Source organism: Papilio polytes, unplaced genomic scaffold (genome assembly GCF_000836215.1).
Source record: "Papilio polytes unplaced genomic scaffold, Ppol_1.0 DF824191.1, whole genome shotgun sequence".
NCBI classification, from domain to species: Eukaryota; Metazoa; Arthropoda; class Insecta; order Lepidoptera; family Papilionidae; genus Papilio; species Papilio polytes.
Window position 1 is genome coordinate 584285 of NW_013525013.1, and position 23086 is coordinate 607370.

General features: G+C 31.9%; 1 protein-coding gene across 2 annotated transcripts in view; it reads right to left on the reverse strand.

Annotated features, from left to right (window-relative positions):
- LOC106110767 (potassium voltage-gated channel protein Shaw-like) overlaps positions 1 to 23086 on the reverse strand; it is an 82628-nt gene that overhangs the window by 54396 nt on the left and 5146 nt on the right. For both annotated transcript variants that reach the window (XM_013292668.1, XM_013292667.1), the window contains exon 2: positions 1257 to 1406. In XM_013292668.1, the coding sequence (XP_013148122.1) occupies positions 1257 to 1406 (150 nt within the window). The remainder of the gene's footprint in view (positions 1 to 1256; positions 1407 to 23086) is intronic.

Consider the following 23086-nt stretch of genomic DNA (forward strand, 5'->3'; position numbering starts at 1 on the left):
GGAAAGGGACTAAAATTAGGGGTCCTGCACCACACTTCCACGAATAGCAATTCACGCCTGTTTTCTGTGTGGTCGTGGTATTGCACCGGGCGAACCGGCCCAATCGTGCAATGATAAAGCGGGCTCTACCACTGTAATATATTAAGTTATGGTTCAATCGTGTGTTAGAATGCACAGTTGATTTAGTTTGACTTAAAAAGTTTCACGTCGTATGGTCAACGGTACAAACATCCTCGTTCTCTCCGTCCCTGGTTCTTGTACCTTTGCCTTGTTTCTAAGCTTCATAATTTTCACGTATTAAAACAAAACAGATTATTAAACATAATTTTTTTGTAACAAAAAATGTTTATCTTAATAATTGTATTATAATTTTGCTAAACGAGCGATAAAAATTTCGTCCCACGCAAAATTTCGCCCCCGGCCGGGACTTTCTTTGTACCTAATAGGCCTTTAATTTTGAAGCGTACATTGTAGTCACACATTCGCTCGTCGCTTTAATTGCGTTACTCTTCACTGGATTTAAATACAGCGGTTGCTAATTAAGTAATTTATTAAAGCATTTACGATCGTTTTATAATAAAATAATGAATAATATAAATGTTTGATGTAAAAATTATTAGGATTAAAAAAGGACGTTGGCGATAGATAAAGAAATTTAACTAATAATCTAAATGCGAAAGTTTAGAACGATGATTGTTAGTTTATAGATCAAATCTATACTATTATAATAAAGCGTAAACACACACTTCTCTGTTGCCTAAGATGTCAGCAATTACAACATTTGTGGGAATAATTCCTTTTTTAATACAAAGCCCTACACTTACGTCACGCTTTAGGCTATATATTTTCACTCCATCAAACTTAGGGGGTAAATATTTTGAATAATAACCCTAATGTGGGAAAGAGACCATAAGTTGCTGGCAACATTAAGGAAGCAAGGTTGCCATGGTTTAACATCATGTCATGTCATTTTGACATTTGCAATTGATAATTTGACTAATGTAAACAATAAAATGATTTTTTTATAAATTTATGGGATGAAGTCGCATGAGCTAGTTCGGCATAAATATAGAACATAGTTTGGAATAATAAATAGACTAGTCACTTTTTTAACTTCGCGCGGACGAAGTCGCAAGCGAAAGATAGTAATTTAGTTTAGGCGAAAGATAGTCACCCTAACTTAGGATAGGCTTCGAACCCCTCAGTGCGGACATATAGTGAGCTGGTGATATGATGAACTTAAACGCAATTATTACCTGTAATAATTGAGTACTTGTGCGAAGACTCCGGGATGTCTATCGAAGAAGTATTCGTTGAGCACGGGGTCGTAGTTAGCGAGCGCCTCAGTCAGCCGCGACAGTCGCGTCGCGGGGATCTTCTTTAGCGTTGCCTTGTAGGTTTCGTATCTGAAATATAGAAAAAAAAATAAGTACCTTGCGTTTTTTATAAAGGTCAGCATCATGGTAACATTACAGTTAACAACACCAGCTACAGCCCTTAATATAGCTAAGTAGAATTGTGAATGAACTCAAAGAGTGCCATGGTCTCCGGCAAAAGAGTCTTAACCTTCCGTTGGCTCATACTACCGTGGGCCAGACTAAGATTTGGACTTCCTGTACATCACTGTTTACTTTGATTTTCTAGCAAAACCTAGATGATTGGATGTTAGAGTTTTCAGCCTAAACTGCTGAACGTATCTCGATGAAATTTTGGATAGATGTAGAGGTAGTAGAGGATAGTCTTGAAGAAAACATAGGCTACATACTTTAACATTTTTTTAATTTCACGCGGACGGATTCACGAGCGAAAGGTAATCCTATTTTTTTAACAGTAACACGTTTTAGTCTTGTAGAATGTTTATTTCAAATGTATCAATTTATTCTCTTCTAAAATCCAATAAGAATTTTGTTACTCGTTCTCCGTAAGCCGATACATGCGATCAGCTTCACTGTATTGTACACGTACTCGTATTACTTAAGCAAATATCTCCCGCAAGGTTCGGTTGTAACTTTTGTACACGTAAAGGTTCCTATCCGTCTGAAGAGCGCTTGAATTACAATCAATTGATTGATTCAAAGCGAGTCGGATTATTTATTCCCATCTCTTGATTCTCTTCTGATTAATTTCGACGTACGATATAAGAATGAGGATATAGTGTACAATTTTTATTCATAAATAAAATATTTAAGTACTAGTTATCTATTCAAACTTAAAAAATAAAAACAATCAATAGTTTATGTGTTTTTTCCAGACTATTATCTGCATCTATGCTAAATTTTATCGAGTCCAGTGCAGCACTTTAGGTTACAAACTCTAACAAGCATCTATCCATATTAACTTTCATTGTCTTAGTTATCTTTTATAGTGTGATAAATTATATCATTTTTTAATTATTAATAGAATATTCAATGCATAATTCCACAAAGAAATATTAAATCAAAGTTTTAATAAGATCATTACTTTGTTTAAAAAAACATTAACCACTAAACAGTTTCCCGCTCCGCTTGTATTATCGCTTATTCTCATATAATGTGTCTTCTCCTTAACGTGATTCCCCCAAAGGTTACCTGAGCTGTGCGTTGAATTATTGCAGCCTTTCAATACTATTGCTTGCTGATTTGTTTTCTTAGATTGATGAGTTTGAACAAGGTTATATTTATTTAAAAATATAAATTTGCTTTCTTTTTTATTAATTTACTGTATTAAAAAGAAACAGTGATTATTTGTCGATGGTCAAGATGACTCCGATGTAAATAGTCGTAAGACAAAAAATCCGATTTTTCAAGTGTGTCGTTTTAGTCAATGATATAGAATAAAAACTGTTAATAAGCTAAGAATGTCTTCGCAACTTAGTTTAACTTGTAAATGATTTAAATTACGATAGTGATTATGTAAAGCAGAATACGAAAAACATAAAAAAGTAGGTAAAATACGTGTTACATCATATGGGAACCGCAAGTTACATTTTTATATGAAAAATTCTATATCTCTTTCAAAAACCTTTCGTAAATCGTATTAGTTCTTTACTAAAAGAATCTCGTTAACAGGATATCTTATTTTACGGACGACAAACTCTAACCTTTTACAAAAATTCTCTCTCGGATATTACGAGCAAATCTCCACGGAGAAGATTACGTGGGATTTTTGGAAGCTTTGATTTACCTTTTATTATATTTCTTGTTATTTACTAGCTAACGGTTTACGACTAGACTTTTAAAATTTTTATATTTATAACAAAATTAGTTAACAGTTTCTGGGACTTAGTAAATTTAATCGATGTTATTAGGGTTTGAACGTAAGTTAAAAATAATCTTCAAATTTATCATAAGAACCGATAATTATAAACGTTTTCTTTATTTATTAAATTTGAATTCTAACTAAAGTAATCTAAAGTTTCATTTCCAATGAAAATTAGTTCAAGAAATTGTTTAAAATTCAAAGTAAAATATCTTTAAAGCTTCCAGTTTGTTTTAACTTAGTTTGTAATGTCTTTTCAAACTATTTAATTTAAATTAATTTGCTAAGTTTCTTTTATAAAAGATAACGTGGTAGCTTTATAAATAACATAATTTAGGTTAAATAATCAAATAAAAAACCATCGATAATATACAAGGAAGTTATATAAACATCTGTTCTTTGTACGCAGTTTATGAAGGAAATTATAAATGTTTTTCTTTGCCTTTCTATCATTATTATACCGTTTTTGTGAAGCCTCTTTACATTTAGGCAATAAAGCTGTTCGTATCCGCTTCAAATACAAACACAACAAAGTCAATATTTATCAATAAAACATGAGTTAATTGAATATTGGTTATTGACGTAATATGTTCCAAAGAGTAAAATAACATTTTATTTCATATTTCGAAATGTGTTGCTATGCAGATTAAACTAAGCAAATCTTACTATTATTATAAATGCGAAAGTTTAGATGGATGGATGTTTGTTGGACTTTGTATCCTAAACGGCTGATCGGATCTGGATGTAATTTGGGCTAGATATAAAGCATAGTCTGAAAGAACACATAGGCTACTTACTTTTGTTTTAACCGCGCAGACAAAGTCGTGGGCGAAAGTAATATAGACATATAATAGTTAATTGTAATCTTGATAATTCCATATTACAAGTTTAGAAAAGATTATGTATAAGTAAAAAGTAAATAAGTTTAAATAAACTTCCTAGAAATCGACACGAGAAAATATTCAGTTCAAACGCTACGCCAGCTGCTGCCGACATTTGTATGCAAAATAAAGTTTACACTCGATCCACGGCTTTTCTCTAACATCTAAAACGATCGTCAAGGGAAGGAGTTAAAATTCAAGCTTTGAGGTACCAAACCTTTTTTATGTTTTCTTTCGTCAGTAATATGTCTACAGCCCTGCACTAAACATAGGTCTACTCCTGTACAAATAAAACTTCGTTTTCTTTTTGTTTTATGGAATTTTAAAATACACATCTTTGGTTCTTATGCTCTTATGTCCTCGAAATGCAGAGGGCGTCCACAGATCGCCGCTAGCTTGCTCTATCCTGGCTACCCTGGGCTCTGTGTTTGTCTCGGGCCATGACAGCCCGATTGTCTTTATGTCGGCCGCTATTGATTGCCGCCAAATTTGTTTAGGATGGCTACGCTTTCTTGTTCCCATTGGCATCCACTCCAGGGCCTCCCTGGGAATGTGACTAGGATCCCGGCGTATGGCCAATACATAACCATTTGCGGCGTTTTGATTGTTGAACTTTGTTGCGTATCGTTTCTAGTAATAAGATACCTAGGATATACTCATATTAAAATACACTTATTAACAGTTAATTTATTAAGACAAGACACGCTGTAACTTTGTTAATACTTGTGGAGCACATTGAGGGTTAAAGTTAGCGAGGACATCGAACAGCACTTGGTTAGTTATCCCAATACTTAGAAACTAAGTTGAGTTTAGTTTTCATTTGATGAAATGTTGAAGTATTTTAGAGTTGTAAGCCACAATCAAGTAGAATACAATGGAATTATTTCAACATACTGGATTTTATTTCTTTAACTTTAGCATGACTCTGTTACTAAGGTATATAAGAAAATAATTTCTACCTAACCTGTTTCTAAAATCAAATACTTGTAAAATGCACTTCAATAGACCACTTAATATTTTAAGCGACTGGCTGGTAAGGCAGTAAAGTCATATTTCGTAGAAAGGCATTCAGATCTTTGGATGACGTCATATTCTCAGAAATATTACTATGACAAGATATACCTATCTCTTTCACTCTTATTACAAAAAAAAGAGACAAAATTTGCATGAATTATTTTTCTTAGCAGTGGAAATTGCTGCTTATAAACATTTTAAAATTTTTGTAACACATTTCCACTCCGTAGATAATGTTGGAAATATTAAAAATCTTGGTATAAAATGGAATCTAGCATTCATGATATAATCAAGTGGGATACGCGTCTAGCATCGTTAGCATTAATGCATACTAATTCAGGCAAACCCGCTGCGCATGCTATAAGCATAGAAATTAGTATGGTTTTTTTTTTTACAGGTATTATATACCTAAGTAACTTTTATCACATACTCTTTAAATAACGTTTATTACAGACTTATTAGAGCATGCGTACACCTAAAACTAAACTATCGCACAACTGTTTAGTCGCACTTTGATTCCTTTGATAAATATAGAATTTTATTGGTAAACTCTATACTTGTTATGCTCCCGTCGATCGGATTAGACTGCCTTGCTAGCATAACGTCATGCCAGTAAACAACAGTGTTGCCATACATAAAAATTGGCTATAGAAAAGCATTATATTTTTAATAGGCATATATATGTATTTCGTAGTTTGATCAAGGCGCTTAGTGGTAACTTAATAGTTCTAACTGAATCGTTAACCAATGTAACTTAAGCACAGTATATTACGATTTAAGTGTACTTAGTACTACCTCCACAAGTAGTTTGTGAGCATGCGGCTAGTTGATTTAACTTTGAAGTACAGTTAAAGAATTTAAATCGCATACCACATACGATGATATTTCATCGTGGGTAGGAAATAAACGTCCTCGACTGTGTTCATACATAATTATGTTCTGTAAATAGAGAAAATTATATCCCTGAATGTGTAAACAAGGCTACGTGTTGCCGGATATGGGATATGAAGCCGAAACGTGGGCTTATAATCCGTTGAAATAAGTTGAAGTCACGTATAGCATAGGGAGGATATTTGCTATATGCTGGGGGGACTATTCTCATAATATATGACAGGATACTATTCTAAAAGTCTTTAATATCAGAGATAATTGGTTTTCATAAGCGTTTATGTAATAATGACAATATATCGATGAATCCCACGTAAACTAACGTAAGCGACAATTTTGAGATTTACACTTTTGTTGTTTGTTTTCCAAATTATTTAATTAATACATTCTATATGAAGTTTGATTGTCTGTATGATCGCGTTTTATAAGACAAAATTTATATAAACGTTGTGTTACAAGTTTTATTGTCTATCTGTCAAAAAAAACCCGACCTAGTAAATTTACTGTATTACCGATAAAAGTATAAAATCATACATCTATCCTATTCCATTCTTTTATAGAATAAAATCTGCTACAATAAGCTATCGCGCACTTTGCTGTAGAACATTTTGAGATCTACATTTCTTTCATACATTATTTTTATATGCCTCTAACGGTTTAGGCAGCGTAAGACGAGAAAAGTTAAAGTTTAGTAATTTTTTAACGCCGGCGTCTAGAAACACGCTGTTTATTAATAGTTCCTAGACATCAGTAATAATAAAATAGCCTATGTTACTCACAGATAAATTACCTTTCTGATGGTGAAAGAATTTTTAAAATCGGCCCAGTGGTTTTTGAGTTATTTCAATACATACAAAAATACAAAAATACAAAGTTTTCCTCTTTATAATATTAGAATAGATATAAATTTGAACTGTATATTTGTCGTAGAAATACTGAAGAACCAGAAGTATTATGTTTTCAAGTAAACAATTTCTATTTCTCTCGTAAGACGGATCAGAAAATACATTTATCAAGCTCTCAAATAATAGTTCTCCGACAAACAATTACATTGACAAATTAAAACCGTTTACTCATAAGAATAACGTTAATAAAACAAAACAAATATAACCCTAACATTTTTAATAAATACAGCTAAAAACGTTTACATAGGAAGTAAGTGAAAAATGAATTTTGTCAACTTTAATAAATAGTTCCCGTGCAACTTCACCCGCATAGAATTATGAAAATTTTGTTTTGTTGTTTACATGTGTCATTTGAAATTTCAAATGTCAAAATGACATGTCATTATGACAAACCATGGCAACTTTGCTTCCTTGATGTTGGCAGCAACTTATGGTCTCTTTCCCACATTAGGGTTTTTATCTAATTTATGTATCAACTAAATTTAATAGCGTGAAAATATATACGCTCAAGCGTGTAGTAAGTGTAGGGCTTTTTATTAAAAAAAATATATTTGAAAAAATTGCTGTAATTGCTGACATCTTGGGCAACAAATAAGTGTGTGTTGTTTACATTCTGCATAAATCCGGACATAATAAGTACTCAAATAAAATATTCTATGTAGTATAAAAAATACACACTACTCGATTTGGAGTTGTGCAACTAAACATTTGAATTGGCTGCGAAACAATCGACAATCGATAGTTCAGTCAAAGGTGTGCGTCCGTTCTTAAATAACGTTACTAAAATAAGTCTTTTAAAAGAACGTATTACGAACTACATTGTTTATATTTTAAACTGATTACGTATTGAATAGTTACTTCATAAATAAACAGACGTTCCCGTTGCGGATGATTCCGCAAGATTTATTTAGTCTTCAGTCAGTCAACTTCAAAGGCAAGCCACTCAGCTTTGAAAGCTAGTTTTAACTGAATATATATTTATCTCACACGAATTGCATCATACACATACTGTGTCAAGTGCACAATGAATATGCACCTACATGTTTTAGTAAACAAGTGGATATGACAGGGAATGGAACATGTATGGGGAAGTATTTTCTATCTATGCGTCTCATCCTCTGATTGAAGGTAGACAACACTTTTGTATATCTAGTCTAATCTAGTCTATCGCGGTCGCTTCGCTATTTTGGCGAATTCCAGTGGCATCATGCTCTAGTAACGCCTTAAAAGCGTACCTACACGTTCTAAACTTCTGAAAAACTTGTATATTCTTTGTCAAAAATATTGTATTAGAGTTTCTAAGTAGAAAAAAAATAAACTTCAACTTAAAGTTATTACGAAGAAAGTTCTGTTTTCTTTAACTTTAACAAATTGGACGTGAAAGTAAGGTATAATTTTGATATTGGTTTGTTTCGAAACATTGAAACTTCGCATAAAATGGAACTGGGTTACTCGGAACAGTTTCTTGGAATGTAAACTTCGGTCGAATGGATATCGAAAATTTTAGCTTGAATGATTACTTTAAAAATGCTTGTATTGTTAAAAAATAAAGTAATAATCTAGTTAACATTTTCAACAAAGTATACTATAAAAATAATTTTTTCCCACTAAAAGATATTTTTTTTTATTTATACTGATATTATAAAAGAAAAGATTAGTTTTTTATTTATTGAAATAACTCAAATACTACTATGTAGATTTTAAAAATTTTTACGATTAAAAAGTTACGTTACGTTAAGGATACGTTTATTAGTAATAAGGTACTTTTTATTTTTTTAATTTCACGCAGACGAATCAACAGCCAGTAATCAATCTTATCTAAAATTGAAACAAATTACTCAGAATTGTCAACCTCTCTCTCTCTCCCTCTTATGACGTTATCTCTCTCTATTGATCTTACATCGTGCGTTGCCCTCATTAGAACAAGGTTTACTTATTCAACGCACAGCTAACTGTAACGTTGACTACACGTCCCTGCACCGGAAAAAATTCTCCGTCATTACGTAAATGCATTTACTTTGCATTGAAATTAAATGAACTGAAAAACTATTGTAAAGACAGTTATAAAATTTAAGACAATTATAATTATAAAATAAGGTCATTTTAACAGAAATAACAGTCTTTAATAGTCTAATTGCTACTCAAATTCGTCACTAATATCTCTTAATGCTCAGGATGCCAATCTGAGTGTCAGCGAGTCACGTGGACGTAAACAGTGGGAATTAATGAAGAAATATTCATAGCTAAATCCTCTTAGTAACAGAGCAACAAGACGTCTAATACTGTCAGTTCAATAACATTTTAATTGTACATTACATTGCTGTTACCAGTAATAAAATATAAGGTAATCTTGTCCCTATTTGAACCATTGTATCAACAAAAACATTACAACTTACAAAGTATAAAAATTTACTAAAACAAGATGACTAACTACATGGAATAAGACAAAATTGCTTACCGCTGTTTGTTCCTATATATGCTTAGTATTTTAACGCAACGGGTTTTAATATATTTTAAGTACGAATTGTGCCACAGATAGCAAAAGATTCTTTGCTTTAACGCAAAGAACTTTTTACTGTTTATAAGTTTTAAGAGTAAAAATACCTTCTAAATCCAGCACACGAAGTATTTCGAAAGATTACTGCGGTTTTGAGCAGAGCATATAACAAATTCTTCCAATTGCAAAGATTAACTAGCTTCAGTGATTTACCAAAGATTATGTCGACTTGTTAGACAGGACGCAAAGTTAAAGTACATAGATAGTTCAATATTCCGTGTTCCGTGTACTTTCATGTAACTCGTGGTCCTAGCGTGGTATATTCCTCTCCCCGCACAGATGATTGTTTAGAGAGAGCATTACGTGAACGCTCCACTTTCAACGCCAAGAATGTACATACTTTCCGTCTGACGATAAAATATTCAAGAGCTTAAAAGAGGTTTAGAAGCATTGTGTAAAATTTTACGCTATTTACGAACATGACGGTGCATATTTGATATTTTCAACTTAAGTAGAAAATATGAATAATTTTTAGAAAGTCGACTAGAGATAAAACTTGCATTCAAGCTAAACCTATGGAACATCGTACTCATCGGGATTAAAATGAATGAAAACAGCAATATAATACAATTATATTACGAACAAGTTGTTGCTTACTACTTCGTCCGCGTGGAAATAAAACTAATGAAAACCTATGTTACTCACAGATAAATTATCTTTCTAACGGTGAAAGATTTTTTAAAAACGACCCAGTAGTTTTTGAGTTATTTAAATACATAGAAAGATACATAATGTATAGATATAGATAAACGTTAATTTCACATTTAGAGATCGTCACTAAGGGAGTACTTAGTGTAGATAATTCTATAAGAGAAAAAGGCAAACAAAAAGGAACCTCAAAAATCAACCACGACAACGGACAACCGCAATAGTTGCTAGATGTTGAATAGAATATAAGATGAGTTTCCTGACGGAGAAGGTGATACTTTTTAAGGTCTTAAGTCATAATAGAAAAGGTAAAAACATTTAATAAAATAACAAGTTTGTATCTAAATTTTCAGCTAGTTTTTATTCAACTTTCGACCAAAATTGAAACGTTAAAGCGATTATGTTTTAATGTCGGAACAGTTAAGATAAAATATCAGCCGCCATTACGTTTAGCCGGATCGTAAAACGATAATAAACTTAATGTAGGCTTTTAATGACTAATGATAAAAGGTATTTTGTTAAACGTACATTGGAGACACAATATAGCAAAATGAACATTATCATGCACTTGCCCTTATCCCTTACGGAGGGTCGGCACAGTATGTGCTGCTCTTCCATACATCTTTATCAGCCGTCATATCTGAATCCACTTCTTTCATGGAAATGAATATCAATAAAAAAAGTAGTTTAAAGAAATCAATCAATCTTACTAATGTTTAATAGAGTTTGTAGCCTAAATTACTGAACGGATATCGAAGCAATTTGGAATAAATGTAGAGTACAATCTGGAAGAACACAAAGAATAATTTCTTTTTTTTAATATCACGCAGACGCAGTCATAGGTAAAAGATCTTTGTATTCCTAAATCTCCTACGGGCATTATAGTAACATCGTGCATGTTACAATGAGAGGTGTCTTAATGTACTTAACATGTAAGTATCTTACTTGAAATGTTACAAATAAAGCATTACATTTGTACCAAAAATGTAAACTTTGACTACATATGAGTGTACTATAAGAAATTAAAACAGATTTCTTTTTTCATTGTGTACAATTTTTAATTACAGACCAATTTTTGGATAATGTTTTGTAACCGTTTTTGTCAATAATTTTACTACTTTACGAATATTAAAAATGCGAAAGTTTAGATTAATGGATGTTTGTTAGTTTGTAGCTTAAACGGCTACCCGGATCTCGATAAAATTTAGGATAAACGTAGAGGATAGTCTGAAAGAACACATAGGCTATTCACTTTTGTTTTTTACGACGACGGAGCCGTGGGCGAAAGCTGGTATCTTGTAAAAGCGAAAAACATTTAGAGAAAATTAAACCTAGTGTTGAATTGTGACGACAAACTATTTTTAAGTTTTCATATTTTATTACTTAATCTGTGAACGAATTACGTTTAAACAAATATCCAATTCACTTTAATTACAAAATTAAAATAAATTGGTAAAAGCTTTTATTTGTACGAAACGTAAAATCGCAGAGAAAAGCTCTTTATCAGGATTAAGTCTCGGGTTAAATGAGATTGCATTCAATTTTGCACACAAACATTTTACTTGTTCATTTGAAAGAAGATATAAAAATGTAACAACGCCTTAATATATTATTTAGAAAGTGTTTTTCTACTGTTTTTTTTCATATTATTAGACAATGTAAAATTACAATATTTATTAAAGTGATAGTTTAGAGGTAGAGTCAACAATGACATTTTACACGATTTTTCCGCATTTCGTCTGATGAATTTGCGTGTCGGAGTCCTAATATTAATCCTGTTATCCTTTTTGTATAAGAAAAGGGAAGGGGAACTGGGTTGTGCGAGGAAGAGCATAGGCAAGAAATATCTTGCTATACCTTATTTGTTTACTAAAGGACAACTCGTCTGCGGATATCATCGAGATCAACTCATCTGTTTTGGATACACTTTCTAACAAACATCTATCCATCTAAACTTTACCATTTATAATTTTAGTAACATTAACTTTTTGATGACGTCTAAAGAATATATGAAGAATCTGTAAACTAAATAAAAAGCTCACGTTCGTAACAAAACAGGATCAAGTTTACATTTATTAAGTATTGTGTAAATATAAACTATATAAAGCTTTAAGTTTACGGTTATGTATATAGACATGAATATTCAAAACATCCAAAACTTTTACAGCTCCGTGAATTATTTAGTGTTGAAGAGGTGTCTCAGTGTAAGTTACCTCACTTAAACTTTACCGATACCTTTATAAGTTGTTCTCAAATGTCAACACTACCTATATTTACAAAGTTTACGTTAAGCTCGCTACAGACGATCAGTTCTAACTAAAGAGTCGAACTGTTCAATTAGAATCGTACATATGTAGGCATATTTTTAACTGTCAGTTGAACCGTACAAATAAAGTATTGCCTATACGCGCACAGATTTGCCTGAATAGTTCGACTATTCAATTAAAACAGAGATTAGCGAGCGCAACAGTTGTAATACAATTATATTTTTATTTACTTATTACATCTGTGAGTATGTAGGTTATTCTAGTACATGTCAATAATACCAAGTGGTAATAACATTTTAACAAACGTCGGTGGCTCAGTGGTTTAAGCACTTGACTTGTAATCTACAGGTCTTGGGTTCGAATCCCGCCATGTACGAATGTGATTTTCGATTTTTCGAATTTTCATATGTACATAATATACCCGACGTTCTTACGGTGAAGGAAAATATCGTGATGCAACCTGCACATATCGGCGAAGAAATTCAAAGATATGTGTGAAGTCGACCAATCCGCACTTGGCCAGCGTGGTTGACTATGGCCTAGTCACCCTAACTTAGGGTAGGCTCCGAGCCCCTCGGTGGGGACGTATAGTGAGCTGATGATGATGATGATGATGGTGTAATAACATTTTAAAATTACCGCAGATTCTGTAAAGGAATAAAAATACGTGTAAACGCGAAGTTCATTGTCATTTTAAATACGCTCAGAACAATGAAATACTTTGATCAGAATTTCTATATAATTTTTATTTGTTCTACTGTAGGCGCAGTCAGAAAGTAACAGAGCTTACAAAGCTTTTGCACAGAAAGCTCGCGAGCGAATCAATTGCTCTCTAAAGTGCTCGCAAGAGCTTTGTTATTTAGTTCCACTCGGTTTAACATTCTGCTTCACATGTGTGTTTTAAGACAGTCTCACTTGTATTTTATCTTTATTTTTGTACTATTGCTAGAAGGGTAATGATTTTTATATATAATAAATTAAGTATACACATGCATTTTAAACCTAAAACAAATACTAAAACGAATCTTAAACACTTCGCTTTATAAGCATTGCTTAAAATTTACCAGATATCAATTTAATGAAATTTGGACTTAAGCATGGTCTCATTTAAGACTCTTTATTTAAATGTCGTTTCAGAATACGGCCGTAAGATACCGGTATTATTGTGTACAATAATGAAGATTTTCATAAAACTTCTTTCATTTTGTCCCGCACTTTAAACACGGCTCGAGCTTTGTCATATTTTTAAAGGAAATACCAACTTTTTTTTTTTCATTTACAAAGCGAAGCCTCATTGTTTATTCAATATTCTTAACTCAATTTAGCAGCAAATGAAAACATAAACTTAAAACGGTTTTTTCTTTATTGTAATTCTTAAACATGTTTTATTCTCTGTATTATAAAATGGTTTGAAATAAAAGTCTTGTATAAAGAAGTAAAGTTAAATCTCTGGTTAACTTGATCTCACAGTTCACAGCACACAAGGAAACATCCGAGTTCGAAACACTCGCTAATCTACAGTTAAAACATCCGGTTATCTAAATCGATACTAATATTATAAAAAGAAAAGATTTGTATTAACATGACTTAAAAAACTACCAGGCCGAATTCAAAAATTCTATCACCATTACGAAGCTACATTATCAATGAGTAGCATAAGCTATGTCATTATTTTTTTTTAATTTCACGCAGACGAAGTCGCAAGCAACAACTAGTTCTAGGATAAAATTTTTGAAAAAATCTTTGATCGTAGTAGAAAAGTTAATAACATAAAAATTAGGATGTATAATTTAGTCTAATTGTAATGTATATTTAAATAATACATTACAATTAATAATCATAATGTATCTTTTAAAAATACATTATGATTAGACTAAATTCGGTCCTACGTATGTATTTGTACGTAATTTTTAGCACGTAATAAAATTCAATAGTAAAATCTGCTAAGTGCTATAAACTTTAACATTGTGAGCAGTTGACGTGCTGGAACATGAGAAGTGAGACTGAAATAAGTTTTATAGTATCCGTATTTAAATGAATAATGAATTCCTTGAGGTCTGATTTCACTCTTTTATCTATTTGACTAGCTGTTGCTTGCGACTTCGTCACGTGATATTTATAAATATAATATAAGCTTTCACCCGCGACTCCGTCCGCGTGGAATTAATTTAAAACAAAACTGAGTAACCATGTGTTCTTCCAGACTATCCTCTACATCTATGCCAAATTTCATCAAAATCTATTTAGCTGTTTTGGCTACAAATTCTAACATCCATCCATCCATCTACACTTTCGCATTTATAATATTAGTAAGATCTTACTCGGCGATGACGTAGCTTTCTAATGTGGAAAGGATTTTTAAAGCGGTCCAGTAGTTTTTGACTAATGTCAATACATACATAAATACAAATCTTTCCTCTTTGTAATATTGGTTACTCCGCTATGTCCTGGATCATAAAAAGATTTTAAAACAGTATTACATAAAAAGGTTTCATGTATATTTTTACAATTATAATAATTTAAAAGTTAATTAAATTTCTTTAAAAATGTTTTTTTTGAAAATGTAATTCTTTAAAAATAAAAGTTCAATGAACCGAAGGAAAAGACAAAAGCAAATTCGGTCATTGTTCAGTAGTGTTAAAAAAAGTTGAGAATTTATTGCACCATAAAGACGGGTTTATTACCCTAGAGATTGTAACTAAAACTCAGCTGACCCCTTACGGAGACGTCGTGAGTTTTATGTTTCCTCACAGTTGTAAAGTTTCCAAAAAATAAAATTTGGTTAGAGACGAAATAAATGGATATAACTACATATTACTGCTGTAGAATTTAAAAAGATGAAATGCATCAAAATAACTTTTTAAAAAGAACCTATCGACATTGTTTACCATGACTCAAACTCTATGGAAATTTGATAACCTACAGAATAATTGACTGATGAATTATTTCATTGCTTTTTATAATATTGAGCTGTAAAGTACGATGCCCGCTTACTTCAATAAAAAACAACATTTTTTTCTATTTTACACGAATCAGTAGGTTTGATGTATTAGATATTTACTTGCTCACATTTTCTCCATATATTTTAGTCCGTATTTTCTAAGTAAATCTCAGTACACGATCTTTGGTAAATAATTTGAGGGCCTTTTACGAAGTTGGACGAATCAATTTTTTGTATTCTAAACCAAAAATCATACTTCATACTAATATTATAAATGCGAAAGCTTAGATGGATGGATGGATGTTTGTTAGAGTTTGTACACTAAATGGCTGAACGGATTTCGATGAAATTTGGTATAGATGTAGAGAACAGTGTGGAAGAACACATAGGCTACTTACCTTTGTTTTTTTTTTAATTCAACGCGGTCGGAGTCGCCGGCGAAAGCTAGTATATTACATTTATTTTAAAATTCTATTTTAGAAATGTTGAAAAATTATTAAAACTTTTATTAGCTAATTTAAGAAACGCAAAAGAATATTAAAACATCGTTAACTGAAGGGATGAAGTTGCTGTAACTCCTTAAGGGGTGAAACTGCCCGGATTATTTATCTTTGCTGCGAAACCGTCGACTTGCCCTCACTTCATTAAATCGCAATTCGCACAATATAAAACTTTGAAATACCTTTGACTGTCTTTTCAAAGAAAAACTAAAAGAAAAGTGTATTTTCCACTTCATTAAGTTCTAAATTTATGTTAAAATAAAATAAATAGTCAAAAGAAATTGCCAAAACAGACTATCTTTTTTAATGTGACTGACAGAGAGGACAAATTTTTATACATACTTGTATATCGATTATATCGATTATATATATGAGTATATCGAGAGAAACCCACAACAAATAGAATAAATTTAAGTTATTGTTTCAGTATTTAACATACTTTATTCATTATCCGTTCATGTTAAGTAGCAAAATGTACAGTTATGGAAATCCGCGGTGTCCCACTTTTAAAAACATTGCCTCATCACGCCTAACGAAACAAACCCCGCATATTACAAATAAACAATTAGGTAGCATTGGGTTCCGCAAACGATGAGATAGTATTAAAACATTAGTCGTGTACTGACCGACCTTTTATCGTTCAGACACTTTTAGCCGCATCCTATTAGTTATAGTTCCGCGTCGTTTCAAAGCAAGCTCAACATCTGACACCACCAGATTCCCTGACTGTACAATGATTGTTGAGGAAAATGTAACCTTTGTTAATATTCCATCCAATTACATAGCTTTTTATACAGAGCGTTCTTTGAAATAGTCTTTGTTCGAAGAAATTATGTTTAACTATGCTTTTTTGTATATATTTTGGCGGTTGTTTCATTTCTTGCGGAATATCTAATTAATGTTTTATAACATTGCTTCAAAATGTAAAAGATTCGTCGCGTAATTTCATATTTCTTAGTAATTATGTGTCATAATTTAATTATCGCTTTAAATGAAAAAGTTGCTTATTTTTTTCTGTATTAAAGATATTTTACTAAGTTACTGCTATTTTTTTGTAGTTAAATCCAATTGTGATGTAATTTTTCTCCCCTCATCTAATTTTTCTTCGTAAACGTAAACACGTTAATTCTGCAGGCGCTCGTCAAACGTTTTTTTCTTCCTCATTTTAGTCAGATTCGATTTTCATGATTCTCTTTTAGGATAAATAGCAACGTCGCTTTAATTTGTTTTAAAATTAAAATGCAAACTGTCTTTTTATCTTTTAATTATGTTTCTATATTACTAACAAAATCTATTTTTTGTAAATATTAAAACTCTTTAATTCCCTTTGTAACATTAAGATTATTGTGAACACAAAATTAGGCTTGTTTAAAAGGGCAAAGAAACATGTAAAGTACTTTCTATAATATTTTTAGTAATATTTTGTTTTTTTTTTTTAATCTGTATTTATAAAGCTTTTATTGTTTTAGTTTTGTTACTTTTTCTAAAATATGCACTAGCAAAAGTTGTTAAAATTGTTATTAAATTTAAAAATTTTACTGTTATTTTTAACACGTATTTAGACCTGTTCAAAATAAACGCAGTCGCGAAAATCTTACCTAAAATATCCAAAATAATATCTCGAAATTCAAGTAATTTCACGTGACTTTCCTTCGTTCTATTTCCATGGAACAATGGTCCTTTTGTGCCATTGTTGACAACAAAGCGATCTCCCGACGATATCCAAAATTGATTCATAATCAAATACAATTGAATTCTAGTACAAAACGTACCTCAGGTGAGTTGATATTGTAATAATCAAAGAGATTCAAAAATCGTGGAGAAATTGAGAAACGAAACGATGGGGACATAAACCAGAAAATGACTGAATGTGGATGGCTACAAAGGTAGAGGAAGACCAAAGAAAGTATGGATAGATTGTGTGAAAGAGGATATGCTTAAGAAAAAAGTGGATTCAGATATGACGGCTGATAGAGATGTATGGAAAAGCAGCACATACTGTGCCGACCCTCCATAAGGGATAAAGGCAAGTGGATGATGATGATGAAAGAGATAAAAAAATATTTAGAGTAGGCATAAACACTTGAAACATTTTTGACATAATCACTAGCACTACTTGGTGTGCGATATTCAAAAGCACAAACAAATAATTCAAACACTGAGAAGCGTCTCAGCGTCTCAAATTTGACATCGAGATGTTACCGTACAAAGAAGTTACCGGTGAAATAATGTTGTACCCTATGTCTAGTCTATATATTTTTGAATGTCTTTGGTAATAATAAAACAAATTAAACGACTATTGGCTTGTTGTTTCAACAACTAACCTAAAAATATATAACAACTTATTTTTTATATAAATTTCCGCTTGGTATAGATAGACTATTATCGTTCTAGACCAAAATCTTTGCCTTTTTTAGGCTTGTGCTATTTTTTTTTATAACTTGTACTCTGGTTATCCAAGTACCATTACTATGAGACCTGCTATTACTAAAGATTCGAGAAAATTATCTACCTAAATTCAAAACAAAATTTTAGATCTAAAATTTTCTGATTTATTTTCGTTACATTTTTTATACTAAAGTACTAATTTACTAAGTTAAAATCATTAAGAATCTAGAATTTTAGTACATATTTATTTATATTATTCTAAAAATCTTTTCATCAAAAGCATGAGGTACTAGTTAAGTTAACGTCAGAACTCCAGAGTACATTTCTGTAATCTAGGACGTGACGTGAAACTAGAAAATATCAAGCAAAAGCACTCTCCAACTAGAAACGTAGACCGTAACCAAAACAATACTATAATGGATGTATTATTCATTTGTTTTTTAACGCAGAAATAATTACTTTAAAACAGTAGATTTTTTACATTTTAATCATAAAATCACTTTATACAAGCATTTAAATTGTTATTGACTAGAAAAGGGGAAAAAGACTATAATTATGCCAAGACTAGAATAGGTCATACTTCTCGACTTTGTGGTCTTGGTATCGCACCATGCGGGACGCCCATTCCATAGACGTTAAAGCGGATTCGACCACTGTTAAACGTTTTGAATAGAACATTATATACGTTTAGTTATGCTCGTACACTTTTCAATATGTTGAAGTATTCCTCAAAATTTGTCGCTAAAGAAAATTCCGAACGTGCACAGTTCTAAAGAAACTTTGTCTTCATATTCAAAAGTATTTCAAACATCGTTAATCTTGTAAATATTTGGGATGTACAAAATACGGCAACGGCGGCTGAAGTTGGAACAAGCCAAGACTCTTTTGTTTCTAGCAACTTAAACCATTAAATTTTCGTTTCCTTTCTATTGAGAGTTTGAAAATCCTTGTTAGTTTAAAGCATTGAAATTTATGTTTGCTTTTTTATAATTGGATACTGTATGGTGTTCCGGTGAGTTCCACGGAGATCCCGGAACCCTCTTCCATTACATGAGAGGCTGGCCCTCGAAGGAGTTTTAATGGGTACAAACCTCACAATACCCTATCTTCCCCCGAAAAGGAAGGTTATCTTTTTGAAGATTATCCCCTGCCATCATAAAGAAAGAATACTGCATGGTTTTTAAACTATTAAACTCTATGCATCTTACTATAAATTTGGAGTGTTTCAAATACATTTTAGCTAAAAATTCAACCAATTTATACCGTGACTATTGCCTGACGAGGATTTGTTTACGTAATGCTAATATCAAAATTAGTGTGGTGATACACATTTATGATAAAAATGCGTTGAAATCAAATCAATCAGCGGAGTCCAATAGTTAAAAACGTGTTTAACTAGTGTCAAAATATTTTATTACGATATTTTATTCCTTTTAATATCAAATAGCAATTTCTCGCTCATGATAATTATCAATTAAACAGAAAGGCGCTGAAGTGTGAACACGCCTGCCCTTATTTACGACACTTTGCCTACGTCTTTTGAATAATGTATGTATTCATGTTCTAGTAACACTCAGTTGTGATTTGCATCAAATGGTTATTAACATATTTATTTTCTTATAAAAGTATTAACATAGTCTGTTTTGTGTCCGTGTTTTATTTTTTTTTGCTCTAAGTAAAATAACGTATGTGTTTTCATAGTAAATCACTTACAACGAAGCTTGAACTATGTGACTTTTTACACTCAGAATTCTCGACAATTTTACTTAAGTGGATCCCACGGGATAAACGCTGGCTCATGCAAGCCGTAAATTATAACTTATGAGCAAATTTGCGACACTCCATTTGCTTGCTTTTATATCTAGAAAGATAATATAAAACCTTATTTAGTTTTATAAAAAACCTCGTGTTATTTCTTGATAAGATTAATTTAAATATACAATTTCTTCAAAATAATGGGCTGTTTATTTTATTTAACTTTTTTAATTAATTTATTTAAATAAAAAGCAATTTATCAACTTCAAAGCAAGCTTACGTTTTACCTAACAAAATGATTTGCGCGTAACAATAAATCGGATTATTTTACGATGATTTCCACTGTTATGAATAAATTTTTTAAGACAGAGGACCTAGCACGAAAATTTATAAGTAATAATTAGTAATTTCATTGACTAAATTAGATTTGTTACTGTCCTCTAATCCTTATACGTTGCAAAAAAGACAAAGTTTATCGTTGGTGTTACGAAATGTCTTACAAATTTCGTGCTAGAATTCAAGAATCACTAAAGTATAATTGATTAATGTAAAAAACAATTTTCGTACTGAAAAATGTAGTATTATTTAACATTACGTATAACAGGAAACGGCGGTATACTGGCAGAGCCATCAATCATCGTACGTTTGTATAAATAATGGTTGAGCTCTTGACATTCGAGTGATTGTTCGTGCGAATCAAAATCATCTGTCATCACTGGACTAGCGATAATTTTTTTTTATCACTATCACTTTAAAAAAAAAACAAATGCAAGCTAGAATCGTATCCAGCTTCGATGGTCTATTCAAGTTTGTTTGCGGGCGCTACTGTCGCACAACTGTGTGCGATTGTTTCACAATCCAACTGTTTAGTTGCGTTTAAAATCGAGTAGTGAGCCTCCATATGCCTATAGCATAGGAATCAAAGCGCGACTAAACAGTTGTGCGATAGTTTAGTCAAAGGGGGGCAGTCTAGAGTTCAGTGCAGTTTAAGCAATGAGTACAAATAGCGACTATAAATATGTATCATTTGGTCGAATTTCCGGAATTTTATTTTTAAAAAAAACACTCGTAAGTTTGAACGATTTCCAAATTTTATTTTAAAATTATGTTTTGTCTAAAACATTTCCGACAGTTTCAAATGTGAAGTATCAAAACAACAGGGTCGCTGTAATTGTAACTGAGTAGTTTCACACGAGGGCACAACATTACTTTTCCCTAGATGTAGAAACCCTTTTCCATTATACTTGTATTAGAATATTGACGTCCTTTTCAACCTATTTTACAAATAGGGACAAAAATGTGTCTACTTTCACACGAGGACACAACAGTACTTCTATCTAGATGTAGATTCCATTTTACATTGCATTTGTACTGAAATTCTTGTCGTCCTTTTCAATCTCTTTGACAAACAGAGATAACAGTATTTGCAATCAAATGATGGAAGTACAATTCTGTCCTACAAGTACTGTCTTCGTGTGAAAGTGTTACAGTAGAGTTCGGAGCGAGACAAAGGATAATGTAACGAGTTCCCTCTGCCATTACAGAGAGGCACGTATCCCTCTGAGTGCGTTCATTGTGAACGCTAATTCTATGTTTGACTCAACCATTTGCTACATAGAGTTGACAGCACTGTATTTGATATAAATCTCTACATTTGAATTACGAAATTGCGAATACGAATAATTACATAGATGTTAGAGAAATTTGCTAAAGATGTAGAGGATAGTCTGGAAGAACACATAGGCTACTCACTTTTGTGTTTTTTTAATTCCACGCCGACATATTCGCGGGCGAAAGCTCGTATCAGCTAAAAATCATGAAAAAGATATTCAATTCTGCTATTGCGGACATTTACTTCAGTCAGTAATGCCAACATTAGAAGCAAATTAAAAAAATGCTAGGGTTTCAAATGCGAATTGTTCGCAGTTTGATTCGTTTCGCTACCCCAAAATTTAATAGCGTGAAAATAAATAACCTTAAGCGATTAGTAGGTCCAGGATTTTATTAAAAAAAAAACCTAAAATTAATGCTGAGTTTGGTGACACCTATATAACAAACGTGTGTTTACGCTTTATAATATTAGTATAGATATAACATACTGAGTTTCATTAGAAAGTGACATTATTGGGTTGATTTGATACTCCAAGGACACGGTACGATGAAAGGACCTTTAGTTGGCAGTTGCCACCTTTAGCCAACTTTGAGAGGTTGCCAATAATATATTGTCAATTGTCACGCTATAGATTGAATTGCTTTTATTAAAAGGTTTAGGGCCTGTCCCACCACTGGCTGATAGAGGCTCATAAAGCTATAAATGACGTCATCAGATAAGGGAACAAAATCCGATTTCCATCACATATTTTACACGTTGGATTGTTATCAGATAATTTACAATTTGGTGGGACAGGTCCTAAATTAAGGTGTTTCTTATCTTGTCTAACTATCCTTTAGTCTATATTTTTGAAGATTTTTGAAGCTTTAAGTCATTCAAGATGCATAGAAAAATCTGTATATGTAGAACATTTTTTTGCATTCTTTCTTCTTTCTTTCCTGAACGTTTTATTTGATCAAACTAAAAAAAATGTAAGGGCAGTAATTTACTATCCTAAATATAGATAATAACAATTTTTATATCGTATAATTTTAAAGTAAATGCCATATTTTATTAACATTAACCCTTTTGAAGTAAACTTTGAAAATTACTAAGGGGTTCTAAGTCAATAACGTAATTCAAATTTTACTTACAAAGGTTAAAATATTGTATATTTAGCTTTTCTAGTTATCCCCAAGGAAAAGGCCGCTTTAACGAGAACCGAGTAATAGCAAGTTGAGAGCTTTAGAAATCTTAATTCCGTAATGTTTTTCCTTTCAGAATAATTATTACTTGTTAAATAAAATGTTGATTGTAGAAAGAACCGAGGAATTATTTGAAAGTTATGAAATTAAATTAAGATCTTAACTATCTGTTGCCCGCGACTTCGTCTACACAATATTAAGATAAAAAGTAGCCTGTAATATGCCCGTCTATGTCAGCTACCCTTCAGTGAAAGTCCGGTCGACATCGGCCCAGCCGTTTCGGAGATTACCCGGAACAAACGTGGCTTC